This window comes from Thermobia domestica, chromosome 7, assembly GCF_964235325.1.
Source record: "Thermobia domestica chromosome 7, izTheDome1.hap1.1, whole genome shotgun sequence".
Lineage (NCBI taxonomy): Eukaryota > Metazoa > Arthropoda > Insecta > Zygentoma > Lepismatidae > Thermobia > Thermobia domestica.
This window is the reverse complement of record NC_137460.1, coordinates 73,030,300-73,056,167: the sequence shown is the minus strand read 5'-3', so window position 1 is coordinate 73,056,167 and position 25,868 is coordinate 73,030,300. Positions and strand designations below refer to the sequence as shown.

The 25,868-nt window shown below is 38.0% G+C and overlaps 1 protein-coding gene across 1 annotated transcript; it reads right to left on the bottom strand.

The window, feature by feature from the left end:
* Window positions 1–3,460: 3,460 nt before the first annotated feature.
* LOC145689220 (uncharacterized) lies at window positions 3,461–4,015 on the bottom strand. Its single transcript, XM_081763356.1, has one exon. It carries the CDS (start codon window positions 4,013–4,015, stop codon window positions 3,461–3,463), a length of 555 nt encoding a protein of 184 aa, XP_081619482.1.
* Between the last annotated feature and the right edge of the window lie 21,853 nt (window positions 4,016–25,868).

The following is a 25,868-nucleotide window of genomic DNA, read 5'->3' as shown; positions in this document are numbered from 1 at the left end:
ACAATCAACGTACCATTAAGAGTTTAGTTCTGTCCAAAACTGGAGATGGTGAACATGTGCATTAACTGAGCATGGAATTTCGCAAAAGTCTTAGTATTACAGTGCAATTGATACTACTTGTCCCGTGTGACAGCTCGTTGAGTGCACGTGGTGCTCGATGCTGCGTTGCCAGCTTTTGCGTCGGGTATTGAAACTACACGAGTAGAACGAGTGAATCATTTCTTGTTCCATATCAACATTTACTAAATGTAGAATGCTTATTTAAAAACGCACTTATGAGGGAGACAAACATTATTGTACAAACATTATTGGTACAATATTAAAGTACGGTAAATCCAACCATTCCTCGCTCTGACTTTATTTCTATAGGAAACTTTTACTTTCACTGCAGAAAACAGAAATTTCCATATAGCTGTAGCAAAATAACTAACATCAATACTGAATCTTGTTTATATATCTATCAATTGAATCGGTGAGTAGAAAAAGGAGAACATTCCCCAACATCTTACTTTCGGGAAACTACAAAAAACTATTTATTGAAAAATCTGTTGCTCTGATATGATTGTGTTGCATTATAAACTTGTAGTATATGCTAAGGGTTATTATTTGCCACAAAGAAAAAACATTTAAATATTTTATATTTCCGGCTACACAGGAAATTTGTTTGTGGAATATTCTCCTTTTTCCACGCAAGAGATAAATGTTCCCAAAAAAGGATACAAAATATACAGAAAAGTCAATGTTATTTCTAAACACATGGTTGAAAACCGTCAATTTATTAACACATGGTATATTTAGTGCAAAACTTATTTAAATTGAAAGTTTCAAGTCAATATTAATGACATTTTCTAAAAAAAAAAAAAATTGAAAAGGTGTTTATAACATCAGTTTAGATGCAATACAAAAAGTAGAAAATGTATATAAATGCATTTAGAATAAAGTTTGTTTAAACAAAACACCTTTGTATCTACTCATTATCAATGTCACTACTAGCATCTTCAGAAACTGGCAACTGTATGATATTGTTATAGTAATCTTGATACTTCTCCGGCACGTAATGCTTAACTTTTTCAATGTCTATGAGCTTCTTTGGAGAATTTTTTAATACAGCCTTTAGTTTCACTATTGTACACAAGATGTCTATATTGACTAATAGAAAACTTCTCACCTTTTTTCTCAATATCTGTTGTAGTCTTCTTAAAATAGTAAGGCCACCAATTCTCATTAATGATAAGCTAATGATATAATCATTTTTGACACTCCTTACCTTAAACTGTGGAAAAGTCTTTTTGGCTGCTTTAACGATGTCTTCACATTGTTTTCGTGTATAAACGCGATCACACCTTTTTATTGCCCTGTTAATAACTGAGAAGTTTCGATCACAGCAAGGGCGCCCATCAGGGGGCAAGGTGGAGCGTTCGCCCCCCCCCCCCCAGAGAAATTTATACTTGCGAATATCGAAAACCCAATAGAATTTTTACATTAGTTACAGCAAAATTTGAAACTATATTTGAAACGTACTTGCCCCCCTTGGGAACCACAACATGGGCGCCCTTGGATCACAGGGCAGAAAGCTGTGGCCCCGGATTTGAAAATAGTGACTAACCACTTTAAATCTATCACTCATGGTTAGGCCCAAAAGTAATCTGCTGAGGATGTGGTTCCGGTTCTGGCCCCCATAAGCATCGCTAAATATATACAGTTCTGTAACTTCATCTGGGTTGTTATTAATGAAACTGTAAATGAATGAAGATACTTCATTAGGGCCTTTCTTCGGCTCTCCTTCAGTATAGACCCTGTGTAAAGAATACTGATTTCTGTCTTCTCATATCGTGGATATTAAAAACGTAAAACCAAAGTTCTCGTAAATGAAATATTTCCTGAACAGAAATGAACGATAGGGGAAGATTCTGCATATAGTCAAATGTTATGGCCATGACGTCATTTCTACTTTTACAGATGTCACTGACTTCCTTGAATTTACAGTAAAATTTGTTTGCCCTCCTTTTATGGACAAGTAATTTTGCTACTGCAACTCTTTTTGCTATATCATTAAGAGTTATAGATTTTATTTTCGTGTTTAAATCTTCACATGTGGGACACACATTCACTTGTGGACGTCTAAATCGGTAACCATAATTTTCCCGAAAATAACGTAAATAATACTCATATTTAACAACTGTTTTTAACTATGTGTATTTTTCTACAAACAGTCCATGCATCGTTTTCATTGTTAAGTCAGATTGTAAATAATTAATGGGCTGAGAGGTGTAACGTAAAACCTTTGTGAGGAACGAGGCAATAAGCTCATCTTATTTATTCAAAACTATGGCATCTAACGTATTTCCCCGGTTAGTGTGTTTACCTCTCTTATCCTCTGGTTTCTGATTTGTTTCTACTAGCTTAGTTAAACGTTCAACAGTTTTGTTAGATTTAATGGCATGAAACGCCATATACGCCTTGCGACACATCTCTATTCTAGTATTATATTTCATTGAAAAATATTTAAAAGATCAAGTATTACGGTTAGATTTAGTTGTCAAAGGACGATCACGTACAACATCATGCCGTTCAATTAAGCCTACAAGATACGTATCACATTCGTTATTAGGACTTCACAGAAAAGAACATGTATAATACATGTTTTTCTTCAGTAAACTTTTCCGTACATTTTTTGCGACAATTACAATCATTATCTGTTAATCTTGCTTCCACTAAATGTCCCTTACTTGCCACAAACTCTTCTCCGCGTTGTCTAGCTTGTTTTCCAATTTCTTTGATATGCTGGTCTTTATTGCGTTTACTCTTTTTCCTTTTAGGTTCATACCAAGGGGGCCCATGTTGTGGTTTCCAAGGGGGGAGCAAGTATAAGCGATGTTTCAAAAATAATTTCAAATTTTGCTGTAACTAATGTAAAAATTCTATTCGATTTTCGATATTCTGAAGTACAATTTCCTCTAGGGGCGAGCGCCCGCTTGCCCCCCCCCCTGATGGGCGCCCTTGGTTCATACATATTATACTCTGACGAATTGTTCAGACACAAGTTTACAGAATACTTCAAGACACTAGAATATTATTTTGCAATGTTCATAACACATTCCGTGACTGATGTGAAAGCCTACCTGTGACTGGCGCAGCATCTAGTGGCCGATCAGGGAATTACTGGTGTTGCGTGGAAAAAGGAGAATCTTCCAGGAATGTTCTCTTTCTTCCACTCAGCGAAAATTTCAAAGCAATATCTAACAATAGATTATGACAATAGCATTCTCTTTTTACGTTCATTCTATGTATTTACGGATAGAGAACAAAATGGCTATTTCAGTTTGTTTTCGTTATTTTTGGAATATTCTCCTTTTTCTTCTCACCGATTCAATTGCTTTTTTTGTAAGTCTTTCCACTTCTGCCACTGTGATTTTATTTTCCTTTGCAACGTATCCTTTTACTTTCGTCCAAATATTTTCTATAGGGTTGAAGTGGGCGGGGTAGGGGGAAGTCTTATGACCTGGTGACCATTTTCTCTTGCTAATTCTTCGATTCTGTGCAAAGGGAATTTGGACTTGTATGTGGTCACCAGTTCTAGAAGCTCTGCCTTCATGTCAGGCTCTAACTGCACACTGGTATTGCGCTTTAACCAGTTCAAGACCTCAGACTTCCGGGACTGAGTTGTTGGAGTTTTGTCGAGCATAACAGAATGGTATGGGCCATTGTCCATAACAATGATGGATTTAGGGGATATGTTTTCCAAAAGAGATTCTTGGAACCACTTCGGAAATGTATCGAAGTTCATTTCTTCGTGATAATCACCAGTTTTTTTAGATCTGAAAATGAGGAGACAGTTTGGGACAAAACCACGAGATGTGCCAGCATGAAGAACAATTATTCTCTCCCCCTTCCCTATTGGTGCGTTCATTGTACTGTGCGCAGTATGATCGGTCCAGCCTTTTTCTAATGTGTGGCCTGCATTGACCCATGTCTTATCTAACCAAACCACATTATTATAATCACATTTCTTCATAGTTCTGAGGTACAGACAACGCCAAGCCACGATATCACTTCTTTCCATCAGCACTGTGCGTTTGGAGAATTTATTAAATTCGAACCCCAGATCTATGAGAAGCTTCTAAGTGAGAACTTACTTCCAAGGAACAAGTTTGCTTCTTTAAGGCTGGCTTGGAGCTTGCTTAATGTAGGATGCTCCTTGCGCATATAATAACGTAAATGTGGCGACGAAGAGCATCCCACTGGAATGAATCGAGATTTGTGACTTTCTTTTCATAGCAGCGATGTTTTCCTGGAGTTTCAAGCAGTACCTGCGATGGTCCTGGCTCGTCCTTTCCTTGTTCTTCCTTCTCCTCAAGTTCCTCCTCTTTCTTTATTTTTTCTTTCCCAATTCGCACCACTGTTTTTCTGCTAATTTTAAGGGCAACTACTGTCCTTTCTGTAACTCGATTTACAGCGATAAGAGGACCACCATTTTCTCTTTCCCACTCAAAGTATTCGCGTAGCGAACACACCATCTCGCGAGCTTGGCCTCGTAAAGCGACACCCTGTTCAATTTTTGAATATTTCTTTACAGGCGAGTGAATTCTTCGTCGCCCCCTTCTTCGCCAAACAGGATTTGAACTTTCTCCCGCTTCATCCATTTCAGAGGACACACATACACACACACGCACGAAAAAGAGAGAGAATCAGAAGTAAATAATGCACTAAACACTGAAGTGCCGTATACACGAAACACGAAATTATTCACTGCAAGTAAATCTGAGTTTTATAAAATTAAATGACACAAACGAGAACTAAAACGAACGCTTTCAGTAACCAGCAGGTCCACTACTCAAGTTGACATCCGACTAAAACAATGTGCATTTGTTTATATTCAAACTGGCTACGTGCGGAGAGGGTGGAATGTTTACAATTGCAGAGCGAGAGAAATGAGCCACTATAATTGGCTGAACGTGCTATTGCCGTAGAAACGGTCCTTCTTGGCTGATTGTTATGACCACGTGCAGGAAGGAAGAAAAATAGAGGAAAGCAACTGTCACACGGGACAAGTTGCATAAATTGAATTATAGTTACATTGTGGGTTAGCAGCACATTCACTTACGCCTTGGTACACATTCACTCTAATTTTACCTGGGTGATTCCTTCCCTACAAATATCATGCTTCTGCCTTTAATGGGCAAACGCCAGACAGTGGCGTAACTAAAGGCTTGGGGCCCATCCCGCAGTGTGGTGTGGGGCCCCTTTCTACGTCTTATCTCACGATTTGGGGGCCCCTGATGCCTTGGATTCCCCCTGCATCGCGGAGCTCTTATTTACGCCAGAAATACCTAAGAATTTATGCTCTTGTATCCTGGAACATACGTAATCTCTGTCACTTCCCTTCTGTATTTGTGCAGAAATGCATAATATTTAAATCTCTTTCTTCAGGTTAAATTCGATTGCAATAACGACTTGCCGACAACGAATTCTATTTCCTAGTAATATGGAATTCGATATACGGACAAAATCTGATACGGACGAAATGTTGTCGCCTAAAATCTCGCAGGCTAAAACCTTGCTGCCCAAAATCTTACTTGGCCGTAACCTTGTTGCTGAAAACTTTGAGGACCAAAATCTTGCTTAGCAAAAATTTTCACCTGTCCATAAACAGCGCTGGCCAAAATTTTATCTGAACAAAACTTCGCGCACCAGTCTCACCAGAGCAAAACCTCACGAGCCCTAATCTAAGAGGGACATGTAGGATGAGTGGTAGAGAGGCTTACCTCTGATACGTGGGGGTCCTGGTTCGATTCCATGATAAATAAGTTTGTGGTGGACAAGATCATGTCCGTGGGTTTTCTCGGGGTACTCCCTTTTCCTTCCACATTCTCGTTCCACCAATTCTTTCATCATTCAATTCCCTTAATCATCCGTCTCCTTTCGCCTAAAGGGCAGAACGTGAGACGTTAAACTGAGAGGTTTTTGTCTTGCAGAAATTTCCCTGTCCAAAACAGCGGACCAAATATCGCTGGACCAAAACTCGCAGGAAGAAATGTTCCCAGTAAAAGAAAAAAATCGCTATAACAACATAAGAGTTTCTGGGGTCAATATTATTATTATTATTGTTAAGTAATAGCAGCAGCAGCAGCAGTAGTAGTAGTAGTAGTAGTAATAGAAGAAGAAGAAGAAGAAGGACTTAAGTAACGTGGGTCCCGAAATGCTTATTTTAGAAGCATAAAAGTTTGGCAGGTTAAAGTGAATGGATATATAATTGTAAAATAAACCCAAATTAGGAGAAATCTTTACCATCGAATCTACTTAAAATATTATTTTTAAATTTAGTTAAATTTTTTGTTGTATGTGAACTGTAAAGTATTTTTTTCTTTCTTTTTTTTTTTTTTTTTTGAATGAAGTCTTACGTTAATATATGCAGGGAAGTAAGCACTAAGCTATCTTTTTCCCTCTTTTTTCCACAATTAATAAAACTGCTTATTATGTTGTATGTTTTTGTTCTTGGTTTATAATAATAATAAATATTATTATTATTATCTAAGCATATTGGAAATTATCTTTCGCTTTAGTTCAATGCAATTACATTGAAATCTCTGAATAATGGACTGGACACTGATTATACGTAATTATTTGTCTGTAAATGAGAGGTGTCTGTTACAGAGAGGTACACATATTTGGATTATTCACAATCACAGCTCATGGGTAACTGTATGCAGTATTATATAGTAAATAAAAGGTGGTCCGTGTATATCAAATCCTGCGAGCTTCAATGGCCAAAATGAATCTATAGAAACACATTTCGTAATGCAGTTAACTGTTTCAAAGCTATACAAATTTGCCTTGTTCGAAATCTATTTACAAGGGGTTTAAATTGAATTTGTTCATTTAAAAATTTTGGAAAACAGTAATAAAAGTTCGGTTGTTTAAAAAAAAAATATCATTTGGTAAATCTATTGTCAATTCGTAAAGGATAATGTAATAATAAAAACCGTGTTGGAGAGCAAGACATGCAGTTTTTGAATTTGTGATATCCAAGATATTCCAGTACAATCAAAATAACGTTCCAACCTTTGCTTATGGACAGAGCAAAGAAAAATTTAAAGTTCAACTTAGCAACTGTTGAATTACTGTGGTGGTTTACCAGGTAGTAAAATTGACTTATGACACAAGGCCTTTTTCTGGGGAAAGAATTTTCTGTCTACTTGAACTGTGCTCAGATTTTTTTTTTAAATTCCTGGAAGTGTTTTATGTGCTAAATACTATTTAATTGAGGAAGTTCCTTTCCGTTACGATTAAGGTACTAAAATAGAGAAGTAAAAAGGATTTATTCTTGTCCGTATTTGGGTGTGTACAGGCCCGTATCTACGGTTGATCTTAGGGGGCCGGGCCCCCCTAAATGTTTGCTGGCCCCCTAAAATGTTCATGGTAGGCTTACAAATGAACTATGACATAGTGATGAACTATAATATGGTTGGGTCGCCCCCCCCAAACTTCTACCGCCCCCCTACATTTTTGGGCTCGCTACCCTATGATGGCGTCTACGAAAAATGAAATGAAATTTTATATTTTAATTTAACGTCTCACGATTATGGTCTTTCTTGAGCCAAGGGAGACAGATAATTAAGGCAACTGAATGATGATGGAATAATTGATGGAATCAGAAAGGGAGAGGAAACGGGAGTACCCTGAGAAAACATACGGACACGATGTTCCACAAACTGTGTAATTAACAAGAGATTAACGACCTTATTGCAAAACTCTGTGCCCTTTTTTTCAGGAACTTTATCTTGAATCCATGGTGAAACGGATATCCATAAACTGAGGATGGATAATCTTAAATAGATAATGGTTTATCATACGCTTTATATTGTAAAATTCTTTTAGGGTAGAGCTTTAAAATGATACACAGGAATTTTGGACTTCACCAATCATCTGTTATTATAAAATTCCTGCTATGTACAGTAATAATAATTAGAGACTATAATACTAATTCCTTTTAAATGTTCTTTTTTTTAATTAGTGAGGTATAGGGACTCAGAGCCCGAGAATACTAGGGTGATAGGACCAAAGCTCTTGTGGCCAAAGAGTATATGTAAGGTACCTTTCAGAGACCGAGCGTCCTAGAGAGTGGTTAGGTTATTACGAGGATCAAGCGTCCAAACGAAGGGAAGCTCTCAAAGACAGGGCGTCCTAGACAGTTCGTTTGGGGACGATCAATCGGGGAAGATTGATGCCTTCTGCGGTGCTGTGGCTTCTTTTATCCTGAAATGTAGGCTGACTTCGTTGATCTTCGTTGTGGACGAAAGTCGACGACGTCTTCTTTGCGGTTGTTGTCTGAGGTTGTTTATAGCCAGCACGTGGTGTTGGGAGCAGGAATAGAACATTACAATATATGATTAGTATAAAAATCGTTCGTGTTTGGAAGAACATGTGATGGGTATACTCTCTTACAAGTGTAGCTCAGTGGTAGAGCGCTTATTTCTCGTGCGTGAAATCCCTGGTTCGATCCCACGCCAAGTAAGTTTGTGCTGGACAACATCGTGTCCGTGGGTTTCCCCGGGTACTCCCGTTTCCTCCAACATTCTTATTCCACGAATTATTCCAACATCATTCACTACCTTTAATCATCCATCTCCCTTAGCCTAAAGAGCGTTCGTGGGACACTAAAGTGAAAGATTTCTATCTTTTAAAGAAAACGGTACGAAATTATTAATAAAAGGATGATAATACGAGTAAATAAGGTTGAAAAAAAAACCAATCTGAACTCAACTAGTAGCATTGTGTATATATATATATATATATATATATATATATATATATATATATATATATATATATATATATATATATATATATATATATAATATTGAATCTGTTATAATGCTATCACTTTGATCGATTTCCTATAATAATTAATCTTGTATCGTATTATATATATTATAGTGGAAAACAGAAGAGCTACTCTGTGGCTACATGGTTACCATATGCCTTTTCGGCGTAAGGGACCTAAGTTTGTATTATGGTAGGTATGACGTTATGCGTTTCGGATTCTACGTGAAGCTGTAGATCTCCGCCTCATACGAGATATCCTCGATACTAACTAACTAACTAACTCTCTGGCCTATGGAACCCGGAGGTTCAGTGCCGCGTTCACAAAAGCTCTCCACTGACTTCTATCCTTAGCTAATTGGATCCAGTTTCTACTTTGTATTCCTATCTCTGCGAGATCCATCTTAATATTATCCTCCCATCTGCGCCTAGGTCTTCCTAATGGTCGTTTTCCTATGGGTCTACCAGTCAAGACTTTGAAAGCGTTTCTACTTTCTTCCATTCTAGCTACATGACCTGCCCACCTAAGCCTCCTAGACTTGACGACCCTAACAATGTTGGGTAAACCGCATAAACTATATAGTTCCTCGATACTAATTAAAAAAAAAATACGAACCACAGCACACTAAATGTTATCACTGTCATTACTTAAATTAACTTATGACAAATTGTAGTTATTACTGAATTATTCATTTGTTTATAAAATATAAATTGCCTGAGTCTCTTCTTAGAAAATTGTCCGTATCTAACTTGCTCTTTTAAATCTTTCTTAGTAAAATGAATTATAGCATATTATTAAGTTGTTAATGAGACATTGGTTTATGAAATACATAAATAAAATCGTTAAAATTTTCACGGGAACGGTTTTATCTTTTACAATTTTCACCACTTAGTAAATTATTCTTACTTGCGGTTATGAAGAAAATTAAGAGAAAAAGCTTCCAGAATCTTTTAAAAATCTTTAAAGTTAAAATTTTATTTGGGGACGTTTAATAGTATTGTCTCTAGGTTAGTGTACATACATCGGCATGGGTGGACAAACAATCATTTTATAAGCATTCCCATACTTTCGCTAGCATAGTTTGGAAGACTAAAAGTTGCTCGAGTCATTTATTGCTTCAGTGTATATTTGCGCGAAATTTCAATATCCGTACCTTCAAACTGACTGAGTTAGTTCTTTTTCACTTTGTAAAAATATATCGGAAACTTTGTGGTGGACAAAACACCATGTGCGTGAGCTTTTCTCGGTGTTCTCCCATTTCCTCATACTTTCTTCATTTCGACGGTTTCATTCATTAGCATCGTCACCGTTTCCCTTTTAGCCTCGATACAGAATCATGGGAAAGTAAACTAGAATTTTTATGTTTACAATATATTGAAAACATAAAGGAAACGTATTACCATTTCTTATGATAGCATGCCTATAACCTCATCGGAAACGAGATTGTTTGGTTATGTGTATCTAGTTGTTGTGTCCCTTGTTGAAGTACTTGAAAATCTTTAAAAATAATGGAGAAAAAAACAAAATAAAGATAAGATTACCTATTCTGAAGTAGTAAAGGCTAATGTATACGATTTAGAGACTCTTATGCGAGTTGGACAATATCTGGTTATGTGATTGGCTTACAGTGACTGCAAAGACAGCCAGTCTGGCTATAGTCGTTTATATGGTGCCAGCATGTGGAAAGACAGCTGAAAGCAGACGAACTGGCGTTATTTTCTGCCTCACAGAACTGTAATCATGCATTCCAAGCTTGACAATTCTGAAATTAAAGACAAAACAGATTCCATAAACTTTTTATCATCTCGAAATAACTCCACGAATTTAGCAGTCTCACTTTGATCCCAATTATTCGACATGGGAGAAATACTGTCGTCTGTAGGTAAGCAGTTTATATTCTTATTTCTTAGACATCGGTGGTCTAGTGGTGCTGTTACAGTATAGTTGAGTGATGGGAGACGTTAGGCTGAAGATCGTGAGGCGAAATCCATTGGGGTTCAAGTTGCTCTGATGAGTATGAATGTTTCTAACTGCCCTCAATGTTACTGTATTTGCGTCACTGTCGTGTTGAAATAAATAGAATATTGACTAAGATTTAACAGAAGATCATGGAGATAAGTTCCGAAATGCTTATGTATAAAAGTGGCTAGTATGTGTGCCTCTGAGTTCGATTTCCGATAGTGAAGCATTGAACAAATTCGGCTAGTTCAGATTCCATCTAAAACAGCAGGTCCACTTCATATATATCTTCAGTGGTGAAAAGGGTATTAAACTCAAACATTGTTGCTTCTCATTCTAATGTCTCAATTTTCAGTACCCAGGACTGTTATTCTAGTTGTTTTCCTTCAGTCTTACCAGGCGATGTTGAGGTAGCACGAGGCTATATGTTTTCAGTGTTTCTCAGCTGTGTCTGGAATTCCATTAATAAATTAATATCTTCAGGTGACTGTCGGCATCACGTGCTACCCTTAGCATGAGTGCTTACACGAGATCAGTCACTGACTGAATCTTCGGATTCGGGTGTCATGGAATACAATTATCAGTCAAAACAAACATGTTTATTTTCAGTGGCCTATATCTGTTGGAACAGAGACTTGACCATCGACCGAATGAGTCCTTTATTACTCCATCTACATGGAGTCTAACGTTCTCATTTCTTTCTATTTGATTCAGCTAATTCTCCCCATTATTCTCCACACCCACATTTTTCTTCAGCTATTTTTCATTGCTCTTATGGTGTATCTATGTTTGTGACTTACGCATTAGAATACTTGACATGGAAAGTCCTCCCAACTAGTTTAGTGGCTAACACTCGTGGTTTTCCTGGGATCTAATCCTGGTTAGTGACATTGGAATTTACTACAGTGATTCAATTGCTACTTTAAAGTGTGAGTTCAATTCTATATAATCCTACTGCTAACATCAACCAACCAATCAACGGATCATTTTGTTAATCTTTTTCTCTGTATTCAGATTCTCAAGGAGGCCGCGGTGGTTCAGTGGTAGAGCGCCCAGGTTTGATGCGTGGGGTCCCTCGTTCGACCTCAGGTCGCACTAAGTGAACTTTATGGTGGATAAACATAATATGGATTGATTTTCTCGGGATTTTCTCGTTTTCTCCTGCTTTCTTCATTTCACACTTTCATTCATTCTCATCATCACCCGGTGCATAATCGTAGGACATTACAAATTTGATTTGATTTCATTTCCGATCCACAAAATATACAGGTGTAACAAATTTCTTGCATTTGTGTTTAGTTTTACTCACTATTATATTCAACGGTTTCTACTATCCAAATACGCTGTTCTTATAGGCTTTAAGTTACGTTTAAATTCAGAAAAAGTATGGTAAATCCCTTACACAAAATCTAACCTGACCATGACATCTAAAAATAACCGTAAGCGTTTTAACATAGTTAATATATTTGCTTCCCCATTCTGTTTTTCCTTTCTCTCGTTTTTTTTTTCTTTCGAAGAAAACTTTATCAAGCTAAAACAGTGGAAGATGAGCTTCTCTCGCAATATTTATCCGCTGGAAAGACCATTGGTCTCACGTTGGGCTCAGGAGATCCATAAAAATGAAGAAAGTTAAAACGTCGAGATGTGTTTCTTTGCCGCATTAATGGACGCACTCAAGTGGGGAATATTGATGAGATCCATATCTCATGCAGTGCATGAAGATAAGCCCCTTTTTGCTTCTCTTCCTTCAGCTTTTAAAGCAGATAGGCTTTCCGTATAAGCACACGTTTTTCTAAGTCTATTATTATCTGCAAAGAGAGAGAGAGAGAGAGAGAGAGAGAGAGAGGGAGAGAGAATTCTTTTAATTTTTAAAGTCATATTTTACAGTAAGCAGTTCACATTATTGTAAGTAAACTTTTTCAGAGATGATAGAAAAACAAATATATCCAAAAATGAGATAGCTACCAATCGATAGATTTTTATTAAGTTCAACTCATTGATATGCATGAGTGAAAATTCTCATGCTTAGATTTCGAGAAAATATATTATTTTTGTTAATCTCAGAATTGATAGTGTGCGATAAACACGCCTTGTACTAAGATGAAACTAATTCTGTAGCATATCCTTATTAATCTTCTCATTATGATACTAGCAAGAAGATAGTAAATAAGTATAGTTAATAAGATACGCCCTAAAATTATGATTATTTTTTAACTTACATAATTGTGCAAGTGTAATATTGTCCTAAGATGAGACATACTCATCAATTTAATTGAAACACCTTTGAAAAGTACAACTTACCAGTTTAATATGGAATTGTATCACCTTTCGCCCTCAGAACAGCTCTGATATGGCGTGGAATGGATTTATAATTTCTTTCTTACGTAGTAAAATAGCGAGAGCATTTCAATTAGCGCATGCGCAGACCAAGATCTGAAGTACTTCTCATAATACTCTATAGTGCTGCCAAAATGTCTTGAGCCGTGGCAAAAATGCGAACTGAAGCTCACACCCACGCGTTGAGCCAATAAGGGTTCAGCAAAAGAGCCTTTGCAGCCGCCTACGCCAAAGGGAATGGAATTCCTTCAGCCGATAGCAGCGCTTGGAAAGGAAGACTAGGTGTCAAGTCAATGCGGTATATCTTATAATAAAATTTTACTTGTTTGGATCAAAATGCATAGTTCATGTGAAGCTATATCACTCAACACTGAGGGAGTAACGAACTAAGTTGCTCTAGACAAAATTGATTTGAAACACTTTGTTTCTATAAATATACCACATTGACTTGACACCTAGTCTTCCGTTCCTAGCGCTGCTATCGGCTAAAGGAATTCCACTCCCTTTCGCCAAGACTCTCTTGCTTAGCAACAACTGAACCCTTATTGGCTCAACGCGTGGGTGTCGGAGAGTGTGAGCTTTAGTTCGCATTTTTGCCATGGCTCAAGACATTTTGGCAGCATTATAGTAGTTCCATCCTCAGTGTACGGCCAGCTTAACTGACACACGAATCCCTTTTAGATTATTGAGCACTCAGTACATTTTTATTTCCACATTTTTTCCGAATACAAAGAACAATTGACAAGCACCTGACTGGTTGGTCCACCACTAATTACAGTTGTTTAGAGCATTGTTGATTCTCTTTCAAATAATTAATTCTGTCCCAAACAGTCCCTAAAAGGCAATTATCGGTTTTGGAGATCGCATCCATAAATTTCACCCACTATCTTAAAAGCAAATATATATAACAATGCGCAATGCGGATCAAAACCAATTGGTTTTTTTTGTTACTCTGATGTAGAACATTATTTAGAATACTGACACGCATGTAGAGGCGATTTTGCTGTTTGGTTGAAATAACAGCAAGGAGAGAAGACAACCAGGAGGCGCTTGCTTGTATTGGTTTTGGACAATGACCAGGGGAAGAATTTATGGCGTGCTCGTAATATGTTCAGTGAAGGAAAACCAATTGTGAATTGTAATGTTTTGGCATTTGCACAAGTGAAAATGCTGTGTCAGACATCAACGATTTGCTTTTACTTTTTTCTTTTTTCAGTGAAAGTACACCAAGCATAGAGTGAAAAATCTTGCTGTTTTCAGTACTTCGTTGCACATTAAATACATAAATTTTCACGGAAATTTTCTATACAATTCTATATTATTAGTGTCTAAGGGGAAATAATCTGTAAAGATTTAACAGTTAATAAATCTCATTAACTTGAACAAAGTAATATGAATCAGTGCACAAGCACACGCATAGTTTTTGAGAAAATGGAAATAATGAATTTCTTTGAAAAACCTTTAAGAAAAGATTGAGACCGAGAATCACGTTTCTTATTATGGCGAAACTCACACAGCAGCATATCCTCATCAAGTCCTTCCTTACGACACTAGAAAGATGTGTGTGCATACGTAGAACAGGTAATGAGGTATACAATCAAATTATGATTGACAATATTATTATTTATGTTTCAACAAGAAATGTCCAAATTTGAAAATACAAGGGTCCTTCAAGGTTGACCGGTAAATAATCGATGAAGAGCCGGATCATGATGAAACTTGCCGTAGTGTATTCCTTCTCGAGTAACTAGCGCCCGGCATGACGTATTTGGCGCATGCGCAGCAGTTGCAGCGAATATGGCGGCAAGCAGTGTGTCTGTGGCTGAGGAGCAGCGGTGGTGTAATCAAATTTCTTGTGAAGGAGAAAGTTAAAACAGCTGAGATTTACAAAGGATTGCAAGCACAGTATGGTGAAGAAACGATGTCACGGACAAGAGTGTACGAATGGTGTGAACAGTTTCGCGAAGGACGGGAGCTGGTGACAAATGAAGCGCATGGACACATTCGCCCGACTGCAGTCACACCAGTGAATATCGCACGTGTTGAGCAAATGATTAATGCCCAGTATTATTCCACATTATTCAGTGGTGCTGTACGAAAGTCCATTCGTAAGAAAGGCCTGGGATGATTTCTGGGAATGTTATTCTTCTCCATGACAATGCCCGCCCTCACGCGACCAATGTGACAACAGCTCTGGCCGAAATGCTCTGGGAAGTTCTACCTCATTCCCTCTACCGTCCAGATTTATCCCCCAGTGATTATAATTTGTTTGCACCCCTTAAAGACTATCTGAAAGGGAAGAAACTCATGACAGATGAAGCACTGCGGAACGATGTCCTCCAGTGGCTACGACAACAACCAAGTCCTTTCTACGCCAAAGGAATCAGGGAGCTGCCATAACGATGGCAACGGTGCCTTGACGCGCACGGAGAATACTTTGAAAAGCTGACATAGCTTCGTGCTTCTTGTGCTGTTTCCTGTGAATAAATAAAAGTCCCGGTCAACTTTGAATGACCCTTGTATATCAATCAATTGATGAATCGAGCTGCGAAAAAGGACATGTTTGGTGATAAGTTCCATGCGTAGTTTCCGGGAAAATTGAAAGAAATTGTTTATTGAACTAAAAAAATGTTGTTTGTTTATTTAAGTTCTGTTTCCTTGGAATCTGTAATTTCACCAACGCTTTCACGATCGGCAAGTGGCTACACTGCAAAAGATAAATCAACATTTAAACATAATGGGCCCTATACAGAGTCGTTTTGACGTATTATTACCGTCATACTAAAGACCTGACTTCTGCAGGAAACATATGTTAGTAGAAATCCTTAGTATGGCACTAATCACGTGTCAGAACGACTCTGCATAAGGCCCAATTTGGACATTTCTTTTAGAAATGACTTTGAATCATTGTTTAACATGTCCAAAAATGTATTGAAATATTTTATCAGTGAACGAAAAATCAATAGAATGCATCGTTAAAGTGGTTAATAGGAACTGCCATAAGAATGTTGCAATTATACTTGAACTTCTGATGTGTCCAATGAGTATGCGGAGACAGAAACGACTTTTTAAACAGTGTTAAGACACTTTAACATTTACACACAAGTGGTTTCTGCCCACATACGCATTGGGTATATCAGCAGTTCAAGAGCTTCCTTGTGGCTAAGCGGTTAGCGTACGCACCTTTAGCGTGGGAGACCCGGATTCGTTTTCCGGCAGGAGTTCATGTGGTTCGGATTCCACGTTAATCAGTAGGTCCCGTCTCATATAGCCTCGCTGCTGAAAGGGATGTTAAACTCAAAATTAACTCAACATCAGCAGTTCAAGTACATTTTGAAATCTTTTAGTGCAGTTCTTATTAACCACTGTTACGATTTATTGTAGACACTTTTTGTTTACTGATGGAACACTTCATTGCATTTTTTGTGAGCGTATTTTCTATCTGTATGGTCTCGAATGTGATTCCCAATTGAAGTGTTTGCCTCTATAATGCCTTTCTTGTTCGTTGTTCGGATCCCACCTTAAATAGTACGTGTCGCTCAAAATGGATATTACACTCCCACGTACCAACCAAGTTTCATTAAAGATCTGACTCCTTTAGCGTACATGACATAAGTTCTTAACGTATAGCTATAGATTTCACTTTCGTTTTCTAGGAGCACTCTACGTTTTTAAGTGCTGCAGTGGCATACTCGTTAAGGAGTATACCAACGAATTGGACGACTTGGTTTTGGTCGCAGTGGAAGCGGGATGTATTTTATTATTATATTCTCGTCCAGGAATTTACTCCAGGTTTTTGTCACGTGATCAAGGCGAAGTCTGAAGGATAAAGGTGGCAGAAGCATCGTGTGCTGACCATATGGGCTGACCATAAGTTGTAACGTCATGGAAATATGGATCTTTACCTTCATATCATACATTACTCATGCGGAAACGGAGTTGAGTTGATTTTGAGTTTAACGTCCATTCAGCAGCGAGGCTATATGAGACGGGATCTATTGATTAACGTGGAATCCGAACCACATGAGCTCCCACCGGGAATCGAACCTGGGTCTCCCACCCCAAAGGCGCGTACGCTAACCGCTTAGCCACAGAGGACCTCTCATAGGGAAACGGAGAAAGTATCTTTGTACTTTCTTAAAATGGGGACAAATATCTTTACACTGTCCCAAAACGAAACAAACGTTTTTACACTGTCTCGATAAAGGGAAAACGTTTTTACACTATCTCGAAAAAGGGAGAACGTTTTTACACTGTCTTGAAATAGAGGAAACGTTTCTACACTGTCTTGGAACGGAGAAAGTGTCTTCACACTGTCCCAAAACGGAGAAAATGTTCCTACACTGTCTTGAAAGAGAGCAAACGTTTCTACTCCGTCTCGAAACGGAGGAAGCGTCTTTACACTGTCTTAATGTTTCAAAACAAAGGAAGTATCCTTACAGCGTCTCGAAATGTGGAGAAATATCTTTACATTGTTTGAAAACGCAGGAAGTATCTTTACACTAGCTGGAAACGAAGCAAAGGTCTTCACACTGCTTCGAAATGAAGTATCTTAGTCGTCACTACATTCCCTTCCTATTTTATTACTTCCTTAATTATTTCGTTATATTTAATTACCATTTGTTACTTACACTTTTATTTCGTTATTTATTTACTCCAAGATGGAAAACTATGAAAATTAAGATATGTAATTATTTTTTTTACATGCGTTTCAATTTAAATTGGTTTAAATGAATTTATTTTTGTGTTACACAAATACATTGTTATAAGAGAAAGTTGCCTAGCAACTATGGATTATTGATTTCCATCAAGGAATATTGTTTCATGAGAATGCTCTGTACTATCTGTTCCTGATTGAAATGGGTTTGGCGAGTGACATGAGGTAATCATCATGGTTTAGTATGATATGAATGTATTTCGTAAATAGGTTGCCAGTGCAGAATACGATGAACGCACACAATTACGAATACGTTTTTAATATTTCGCATGTTATATCTTAGTAACTGAGCTAATCAGCATGTTTCTGCAATGGAATATATAAATACCGTAATAAATACTATCAGCCATGAAACATAAACGTTGCTATGACTATATACAGAGTATGGTTATGCTCTTTAAGAATTATTAATGAAACTGAATTACCTAGGTATTGGTATTATATAAAATAATTGGTGAAATGGACGTGTAGGAAGAAATGAGAGAACCTTGAAAAAACCTCGAAGACACCGTGTTATCTATCATAACTCTCACGGTCTGGGACCGAACTAGGGACCCCCGCACTAGCACTCTACCACTGAACCACCGTCGCCCCAATCTGAGATTGAGTGTATACCTTCCTAACAATTATTGTGTAGCGACTGGACCGGTTTTAAAAGTAATTTTTGTAAATTTGGTTTAGGAATGAGATTATGTATGCTAGTAGGTTTTACATATAAACTGAGTTGCGAATTTTCTAACAACTTAGTAGTAGATTGTGAACAGAAAAGTTGTGTTTGTGTAATAAAAGAAAATGAGACAGAGTATAAACTCCATCCATTATGAACACTGAGCTTACGTTCTGCAAAATTAGATATAAGGCCATTTGGTACTTACTTAACCAGGGGTGCCCACAAGGGGGGGCTATGACGCAAACTGCGTCATTGAAATATTAGGGGGGGTTAAAAATCTATATAAATATGTTTGATGGGGGGGGTAAAATTAATCGAAAAGAAGATTTTTTCATGGAAGAACACCTACGGATAGACAATTGGGGGGGGTGCGTCATGGACATAAGGGGGGGTGGGCACCACTGACTTAACAGACGTTGTTTACAGACTAACTACGGGTCAATCCGTTCCTTCTCTATGATAACTTCTGTTTACAGCTGGTAAACATCACTAGGCTTAATTTCCTCTATTAGGTACTTAAAGTTTACTTATTCTCATCTCACTTCCGGTCAAAAGTTACTTCTGTTATTAGCGATTAGATAAAAGAGAAGTAATATATCTTGACTTTCCAGCGTCTACAGGAGTATTACTAGAATTTATATAGTGTTTTGTAACTGTCTGTCTAGTTGACAGAAACTTTACTCGGATTAGCTCAAAAATTAATTATATTATACAGAAGGTGTGGAAAAGTTTTATGGAATTTATATAATTAGTACTTGGGCAATGAAGTTTTATTTGGTTTTGTGCTTTGGTCCTTTGAGTTGATAAAGTAGTTCCCATCTATTCCGATACATGTGCGACAGCGTTCTTTCCATGTCAAGAAAACCCTCCAGTAAAACTTGGAGGTCGGACTTGTGCATTATTGTTTCACATGGGCAATGACGAGGTCATTGCCTCTGTCGAATGCTTCCCCACGCAAATGAGTTCTCAGAGGATCAAAGGGAGAAAAATCGGAGGGGTTCAAGTGCGAATTGTAGGTGGCTCAACGACAACTACCCATCTCATTATTTTCATCTTCTGCAACATTGTCATGACTGCAGTATTATTAGTGATAGTATGAAGTTCGAAGTGAAATAAAAGCAACGATAGGAATGGCGAAAGAAGGCCTTAGGAGGATGAAAAGTCTATTTTGTGAGACCTTGAATAAAGGATTGAGAAAAACTCATAAAATGCTTCGTGTGGAGTATGGGGCAGAAACATGGACATTACGCAAAAGTGATGGAAAACGATTGGAAGCATTCGAAATGTGAGTGTGGAGAAGAATGGATAGAATTAGCTGGGTCGAGTGAAAAACGAATGAGAGGGTGTTAGAAATGCTGAAGGAAAAAGCACAGTTTTAGAAAAGAGGAAGAAAAACTAGTTTGGACATTGGCTGAGAAGGAACTGTCTGATAAGGGAGTGCTAGAAGCTGTGGTGGCAGGAAAGATAAGAAGGGGGCGATGGAGACTACAATTGATGGACGGTATCAAAACAGAAAAATCGTACGTGAATACGAAGAGGTTAGCCGAAGACCGTAGAGTATGGAAGTTTCTCAGTTGCGGCAGGAAACCTGCCAGTAATGGCAAAATGCCTATGATGATTATTAGGCTTCGGATTTTTAGGTCCCAAAAAATTCAAATTAGGATTTTAAAAAGTGCATTTTAGGATTTTATAGGTTTTTAAAAACACCGTTTAGGATTTTTAGCGTTATATTACTGAAAACGGAATATTACTACACTTTAAACACTTTGTTAGCTATTTCATACTTAAATGGTAACCTTAATTTAGTAAGCTTTATGCTAACCAGTCTTCTGCGTAATAAAAATAATAAAACTCTTCTTACCTTGAACTTTTTTTTGATAGCTGAAATATAGTTTAACATATGTATGGCCTGTCAGTTTTACGCGGACCTCACTTTGAGAATTACTGCTCTAGGAGACTGAAATCACTACTGTCGAACGTTTAATACCATCGTTGGATGCTGACGTTGGTTCAAAATCTGACCGGATGAGGCTATCTACATCATTGTCTATTGTGTTTAACATGTAAATACAGAAACCAAATTTGAATAATCAGCTTTAATAAAGTATCAAGGTAGTATATCTTCAATTATACTCCCCACCTCCAGCTTCAACATTGAATTCCCATGGTTTGGAAGTCGACCGTAATTTCACGATGTTAAATGAAACTTAGTTGTTTTGGTTCAAATATTTAGGATTAATGTGGTAAGTTTTAAACTGGAAATAGTAGTTTCAGTAAACTATGACAGTACCAGAAAATTGATTTTTTTTTCAAATCTGATATTGCCGGGGTCTTCCTCGAGTTATTTAATGTAGATATGCTCTTTTTCTCTAAATTGCGTTGGTATACAGTTACATCGTTTAGGATTTGGAGGAATCAGTATTGTTCTCTCCTCTCCCACTGGATCTGTGTCTGTGAGGGTTGTTGACTTTGATATCTCTAGTTGCAATATACTAACTCCGTCTTATAAAATAAGGATAGTTTCTCACAAACTACTTATGCTACACAAATTCTTTCTTTTTATGTACTCGGATGTCATTCAAATCTGGGTTGTGATGGATTAAGTAAGCTACATTTATGACTGCTGAATATATGTATATAGCAGATAGAACTTATCACTGGAAAATTTTGTTTAGTGAAATGCGAATGTACTTGATATATATATATATATATATATATATATATATATATATTGTTACACAGTTGTGCCTCGAAGTCCTAGGCCGGACTCCAAATTATAGGGCGAGACGCCCGCGCGTTTCAAATTGTGTGTGCAGTAAGGGAAAAGAGAAATAGGGAGAACGGAGTCAGGTGAGGTCCAGATTGAATTATCAACCTGATGCCTCATTGACACCAAACCACACGCATGTAATAGTGGTATGACCCTGGCTTTGATTTTACTCAGGTCACAGAGCCGGGTCCTAGAGGTAATATTTAGGGAATACCACGCAAGTGATAAATACATGCAATCTATTATGTAGTTAGAGTTAGGTATAAAATAAAACTATAAAAATAAATGTAAAATCGTAACTTCAATCCCGGCGTGACAGAGAAAAAAATCATATAAATACCTAGAAGTCTTAACCACTATTGAGCATGCGCGTGAAGAAGTCTCTCCCATGCTCGATGAGGCTCGTGACGTCGCCTTCGAGCTACGTCAGAAAAGGCAGAAATGCGTGGGACGAAGCGCCTTTATAAGCGAGGCTTGTCTGCCGCACCGGTTGATTCTACGGACGGACGGCTAACAGTGAACTTCGCTCTGGTTAGGGCCGGTCTTCAGAAAAATCAGGTATGTGCTAATTTTTTCTAAGTTCCCCCTCCACACGGGAAGAGCACTTTGAGATTGTTTAGTGATCAATATGAATTTTATTTTCAAGTCCCTTCAATCTGAGACCACATTCCCTCTTCGAGACTTAACATGTTTTCCTTTCGGGCCAATGCAAGTTGCGATGTACAAAGTTCACACTTTACTATTTTCAATAACTCGCGGTTTAGCGTAAAAACCTTCTAGCACCCATTAAGTATAATAGGGTTGTGCTCCCACTTGAATAATGTAGAAAAACTTCCAAGTTGTAACTCCAAGTAACCGATTTTGTTAAATTCATCTGTATTCTTATTTTTATTTTTTTTAATAAAAAAGTAAAGTGAAATGGTCTCTTTGATTCAGTCAAGCTATCCCACCTAGTTAGATTCAACTCACAGTCTTCAAGTGTTACCTGGGTTTCGATTTCCAGTACCAAGCTCTACCACTTTAGTACGCTTTCTCATCATCTTCGAACCAGTGGGCCAACGACGTTTCGAGACCGAGGCTAAAAGAGAGTTGGACTCCGAACCAACCTTGTAATACTGGGTGGAGAGTGAAGAAGTGATCTCAATTACGATTTCACAAAAGAAAGTGTACACAATTGCTACGCCAATCCCAGAACCAAAACATCATATATAACATTTTATGGTGTTCGGTGTTCGCCGGGTAACCAACTGTGTGTTCTTGAATCTCTAAACAAATCTCTGGTGCTCATTCACTTTATAGGGGAACCAACTATCTCAGTTGTCCTAAAACGCGATTTTAGCAAACCGGGAGTGATTTTTTTTTTACCGAAGAGCGTTCAATAGATAAAAGTGAAAAGTGTACGCGAAGTTTTTCATTTGATTAGTCAAGTGGTGAATCGATACCATGTAAAGTCAGTAAAGTTCAGTGGCGTACTTAGCCTGGGCGGTGTTCAGCCTATGACTCTGATATACAAATATATTTTTTTCTGCTCTAAATAGTGCTTTTCACAAGTAGTGAAGTAGCGACGAAAATTTTTTTTATTCTCAACTTCTCTCGCTTTAAGCTGTTATAAGTCAGCAGAAAGGTTGCTAGGTTCCGCAGAACAAGACTCAGTTTACCTCACGACGTTTTCTTGTGTAGTAAGGGAAATGGAAAATCGGGACGCGAGTGTTAAAACAGAATTCAGCTCTTGTCTCATGTACTTGCAAAACTTTAAGTCTGCTTATGCTTCTGCTCGCTTTGGTAGGGTCACAGTCAATTTTATCTCTGGTCAACAGAACCTCCCGTGTTACGGGATGAAAGTTCGACTAGTTTGTCCGGCGATAAGTGGCTAATACCTTTACCACTTATTTGGGGAGGATCACAGGCAGTTTATCTCTAGACAGTAGAACCGCCCGTTTTACGGGATGAAAGTTCGACTAGTCTGTCCGGCGATAAGTGTCTAAAATCCTTTCCCATGCAACGCTTGGGGGTCACAGGTATCTTATTCTCTAGGTCCAGCAGGGCCCCTCTGTAATAGGGGTGCAAGCCCGACGGCTGCCTGGGAATAACTGCCTAAAACTCACCTTTATGCAAATGCAATATTGGAAATGAAAATGCAGGTACATGATCCAATGGTTGGATGATCGTAATTCCCCTTGTAAATTAAAAAAAAAAAAATGAAGTTCTTTTAAGAAAAGAAAAGAAAAAGAAAACAAGTTAAAGAATAGAAGTAAAAAGTAAACTCATCATAAGTGAGCAAATAAACATTATCTGTTATAAACTGCTGTCTAGTCACTTTCCGTTTCCCGTTCTAAAAAGTAAGGCAAAATTTATAAAGAAAGGGAAGTTGAGTATTTCAAGTTCAAAGGAAGCTAAATAAAGATACTGAAATAATAATAAGTCGCCTAATACGTAAAAATTTGACGTATCATTTCCGAGGGAAGTAGCTATCAGTGATTAAATTCCTACTATATCAGAGGAAATAGGTTGATTACCCACTGCCCTGGTTTAGGGGGCCACTGACTTGTGAAAAACAGTTTCATTTATCAAAAATGAGTTTCGCGCAGAAAATAAAAGAAAAGCTATTAGATTTAGGGCAATCTCACTGTCCTAAGACGCCCACGGGCAAGCACCGTTATATTTTAGATCGGTGGAATAATTACTATTGTATTGAGTGCAATAAAATAAAAGTACACGGGCATTCTCCTCCTGAATTTGGCCGTTGGAAAAAGAATCCATTACCGAGATACTTGGATACCTGGAGTCAGCCCAGATATCGTGAACCAACGACCGCTAGTCCTCATACTCCAGACGCCCCGGCGAGTGGCTGCGATCTAACGCCGCTGGCCGCGTCTAGCCCTATCCCGACTAGAAATGATATAGAAATACAAAGTGCTGGTTCAAGTGAAAAACCAATGCCAGCTCCTAGAACGATATATGTAAATTCAGATACGGACGAGACCCCACCGGGGGTAGATCCGAAAACTCTAGTGAATGATGTAAATTTAAAAGATGAACTAGAGATAGCCGAACTAATAACTGCAGGTCAGGAATGGCCTCAGGCAACAATTGAGATAGAAACAACAGCAGGTGTAATACCTGATGTCCCCTCGAACCATAGTCCCCTAGATAATAATAAGTTAGTTGTTAAGGAAAATAGAATAAGTGACTTAGTGTTAAGTTCAGAAAATAAAGATATTGGTGTATCTAAAGGACCAGATAGCCCAGTAGCGCTATATTTTCCCATAAAATACGAACTGTCAGATCCTAGAACGCCTTTAGAAATGCAAAGACCCACTTTTCAATCTTTTTATGCTGGGAGTAGTGATGAAACGGTTTATGCCGAGATCGGTCCTAGAACCATGTATGCTAATCTAGATACTGAATCACGAATTTCAGCGAGTAAAGAGCCAATTTATGAAAACATTGGTCTCGAACCCAAGGCTTTTACGAATAAAGAGCCAATTTATGCAAATATAGGAAACGAACCAAGGGAAACGAAAATTGAGAACCCTGACGAGAATAATGAAAATGAATTGCGCTCTCTGACACAAACTAACGATGAAGCGTTAATAGACCAGATTAGGCATTCATTACAAACGGAACTGTCCCCGGCAGTAGGAAATTTAATTCGACCTTTAACTAGACAACTTCGGAACAAGAAAGTACAGGTCACAGTTGTTCGTCGCCACGGTGACGACGACGAGAAATTAGGTATTTTATTTCAAGCTGACCCCTCAGCCCCCTTTGAAGATTTATTACCTGAGGAAAATGTAGTTGGAAATTTTGATATGGAAATACAGACCAACGATTTTCAAAAGAAAGATGTTAGCGTCCAGACCGAATATAAGTTTCCTAAAATGATCCGGATTGATACAGACCGTGAACTTAAGGTTATTCGGACAACCGCTACTCAAACCAATCCTGTCATGTTTGAAGATAGCCTGACCCTCCTAGAGAAACTGCAATATTTGGACAGTATAGATAACATCCTCAGTGTAGTTAGTAAAGTTAGGTGGTCAAACGGAGATATTAGTAGTGCGGATTCAGATGGGGGTGAGTCGTTGAAAGACGATTGGTTAGGTTACGAACTAGAGAAATTACAAAACGAAGAAATAGCGAAATTACAAGACGACAACCCGGAGTCTTCTCCTGCGTCATCCCTGGAGGATGAGTCAAAACCTTCGTGGAACTCCGAAGAAGAACTCCGATATGACCATTGGGATCCTCCCACGGTCTCTACTCCCCGAGCAACGAACCAAGACCCTCCCAAAGAGGACGCTGTCCAGAGAAATGACCTCGTCGCCCCTGCTCCAATTGAAAGGAGGTTAGGCGAAGAGAAGAAAAGTGATGATGCTTTTCCCTCAGTTTGCTCTGACCACCAGAAGCAAATTGAAGAGGAAGAAAAAGAAAATAACGATTCCTGGTCCGAAAGTAGAATAAACGAAAACATTGGTAAAATCTTTGAATACGCGGAATTTGGTGCGTCAGTAAATTGTTTAGATGAAGTAGAAAATAGAAACGACCCCTCAACCTCTCCAACCCAAAGTGAATCTAACAAACAAACTGA

What these genes read in the sequence shown, in the direction of transcription:
- LOC145689220 (XM_081763356.1), bottom strand. Translation starts at nt 4,015, where the DNA reads ATGAAGAAATGTGATTATAATAATGTGGTTTGGTTAGATAAGACATGG.